This window comes from Vulpes vulpes, chromosome 11 (genome assembly GCF_048418805.1).
Source record: "Vulpes vulpes isolate BD-2025 chromosome 11, VulVul3, whole genome shotgun sequence".
In the NCBI taxonomy this organism is placed as follows: Eukaryota; Metazoa; Chordata; class Mammalia; order Carnivora; family Canidae; genus Vulpes; species Vulpes vulpes.
In genome coordinates this window covers 20649372-20652303 of record NC_132790.1, presented here as the reverse complement: position 1 = coordinate 20652303, position 2932 = coordinate 20649372, and the positions used below count along the sequence as shown (strand labels likewise).

General features: G+C 40.9%; 1 protein-coding gene across 1 annotated transcript; it reads left to right on the top strand.

The window, feature by feature from the left end:
• Positions 1 to 1671: 1671 nt before the first annotated feature.
• On the top strand, positions 1672 to 2631 carry LOC112910915 (olfactory receptor 56A3-like). Its single transcript, XM_072727439.1, has one exon. It carries the CDS (start codon positions 1672 to 1674, stop codon positions 2629 to 2631), a length of 960 nt encoding a protein of 319 aa, XP_072583540.1.
• The last annotated feature ends 301 nt before the right edge of the window (positions 2632 to 2932 follow it).

Here is a 2932-nt window from a genome sequence, read left to right as displayed (position 1 = left end):
TTTGTTTTCTTTTTATAGAACTGATATGGCAAACACATTATAATACAATTACTCATGAGATCCAGAGGAATCCTAGAAATTACTCCCACCCACCCACTATATAAGCAGGCAAAAGATCAATGTGATACAGTCTGGGTGGATAAGATTGGGAGACATAAATTCTCTCATTAGGAATGTGATATTACAACATATCTCACTGGATGCCAAATAATTCAACAGGATGAAGCCCTAGCGTATTTGAGTATAGTTACAGGAAATAAAAAAGTTCCCAAGCTAATATGTCATTTATATAACTTAGCAAAGAATGACAAACAAGGAAGTACATAAACCTCTAATGAAAAAGTGTTTCTGTACCCACAAAATAACACCACAGAGACTTGGTGCATGTACACAGATTTATCTACAATGGACATCATGATATGAAGGATCCCAGAAAACTGGACCTTGCCTTTGCCAACCTACAGCCATCTTTTGACTTTCTTTCACAATTCATGGGGACAAGAACCTAAGAATCCTTCACCCTTCATGTAAAGTAGAGAACCACTTCACTTTATTTACAATCCCTTTGACCAGTGTATGGCCCACATTGCAGTGACTCAGCTAAGCCTACACTCTTTTCATAGTTTGGGCAACATCCTGTCATTTGTTCTTATTATTACTCATTGCCCCCAGAATGGGTTTTACTTCTACTTGCTGAGAGTAAGGACAGTTTCTTTTTCAATACTGTGATCCTAGCACCTAATAGAATGCCAGGGGAGGAGGTTAAATGATAAGAGAACATGACAACATTGAACTATGCCCAGAAGCAGAGGAATATGCACCTGGATCATTACATTTAAGATGGGAAAATAAAATACAAAAGGGGACATACAAAATTCAAAGATAGACTTCAACACCCACACACTATTTCAAGCAGAACAATCGAGTTTTCACCTTGTCTAACAGCAGATATGGCTCTCACATAGCTATACAGATTGCTTCTTCTCCTTTTAAGGTAGTTAAGAACCCTACAAATCTGAAAACATATAGAGCGGGTGAATATGATAATTTGGGAGGATCCACATGTCCCTCCTTAGATGACTACTTAGGGATCATGAAGACTGATCAGCTTTATTACCAGAGTATCATTTTTTAAATCTGTATTGAAAGCAAAGTACTTCCAGAAAATCAGAATGGAGGTGGCATGAAGAACTAGGGACACATATCTGAGTCCCTATTTGGGCCTTGCTATGCCACTTATCTATGCATATTGTAAAAGTAAATTGTCATGTAGTAGTCTACGTGGTCACTAAAGAATAAAAAACAGAAAATATGTAAACATACAAACTTGACAAAACTGTCAAAAAGTACTTTACTAAGTAATTCCTACTCTTTCATTTCTGCAAAGAAAATACAATCCTATTAAAAATAAACTTTGATCAAATCAAACATGTGTAAACAAATCATATTTCTTCAGGCCTCTATACTGCTTAAAGTGGTAGGAATATCCCAGGAACACGGCACAAACGATAAACAGGTGGATTCACATGGGTCTGGATGACCTGCTAGAACTCACAAGTTTCAGCTCAGCGAAGCAAATGGCTCTAAATCCATGTGTCTTGAATTAATAGTTCATTTGTATCCTAATTTTACAGATCACTAAAGGAAAACTGTAGAACTATTTGGCAAAACATGACAGCGCACCAAAATGGCACCATCTCCGTTGTGGTTTCAGACTTCCTCCTGAATTGTTTAGGCAGGTCTCCCAGCTGGAAGTTCTGGTTGTCCCTGCCCCTAAGCTTCCTCTTCCTCCTGGCCATGGGGGCCAATGGTGTTCTCCTGGTCACCATCCAGCTGGAGGCCTCTCTGCATGAGCCCATGTACTACCTGCTCAGCATCCTCTCTCTGCTGGACATCGTCCTCTGCCTGACTGTTATACCCAAGGTCCTGGCCATCTTCTGGTTTGATCTCAGGTCCATCAGCTTCTCTGCCTGCTTCATTCAGATGTACATCATGAATTGCTTCCTTGGCATGGAGTCTTGCACATTCATGGTCATGGCCTATGACCGCTATGTGGCCATCTGCCACCCACTGAGGTACTCTTCCATCATCACTGATCAATTTGTAGCTAGGGCTGCTATGTTTATTTTGACGAGGAATGCACTTCTTACTATGTTCATTCCTATCCTCTCTGCCCAGCTCCATTATTGTGGAAAAAATATAATTGAGAACTGTATCTGTGCCAACCTCTCTGTGTCCAAGCTCTCCTGTGATAATGTTGCCCTTAACAGAATATACCAGTTAACTGTGGCCTGGACTCTTCTGGGCTCTGACCTAGTCCTCATCTTCCTCTCCTACATCCTCATCCTAAGAGCCATTCTTAGACTCAAGGCAAAAGGGGCAGCTGCCAAAGCTCTGAGCACATGCGGCTCTCACTTCATTCTCATCCTCTTCTTTAGCACCATCCTGCTGGTTTTTGTTTTTACCCACATGGCCAAGAAAAAAGTTTCCCCTGATATTCCCATCTTACTTAATGTCCTACACCATGTAATTCCTGCAGCTCTCAATCCCATTGTCTATGGGGTACGAACCCAGGAGATTAAAGAAGGAATTAGGAAGTTACTGAGGAGGGTAGTAGAGAGACGCAAGTAATTGTACTCTAGCTTGACTTCTCTCAACCCCGAATACTCAAAATCACTATTGGAAGGCAGGGACTTGGAGATAAAATTACAGTCCTAATCCTCTCTCTGGACATGCCTGAAGATATTGAACTGTATGGGTTCCCTCTTACTTCCCCCAGCCAGGATGCTGAAGACCGTGCATCACACCTCCTTGTCTGCTCCTGATTAAATCCCTTTTAGAGTCAGTGTGATAGAAAATAAATACTCATTTAAAGATGTGTGGCTGATAGGAAGCATCAATATTTACTGAGAGTGCATTGACTTTAGAAAAC

Excerpts from the sequence above, each read along its gene's own strand:
- LOC112910915 (XM_072727439.1), top strand. The coding sequence starts at position 1,672 with ATGACAGCGCACCAAAATGGCACCATCTCCGTTGTGGTTTCAGACTTC.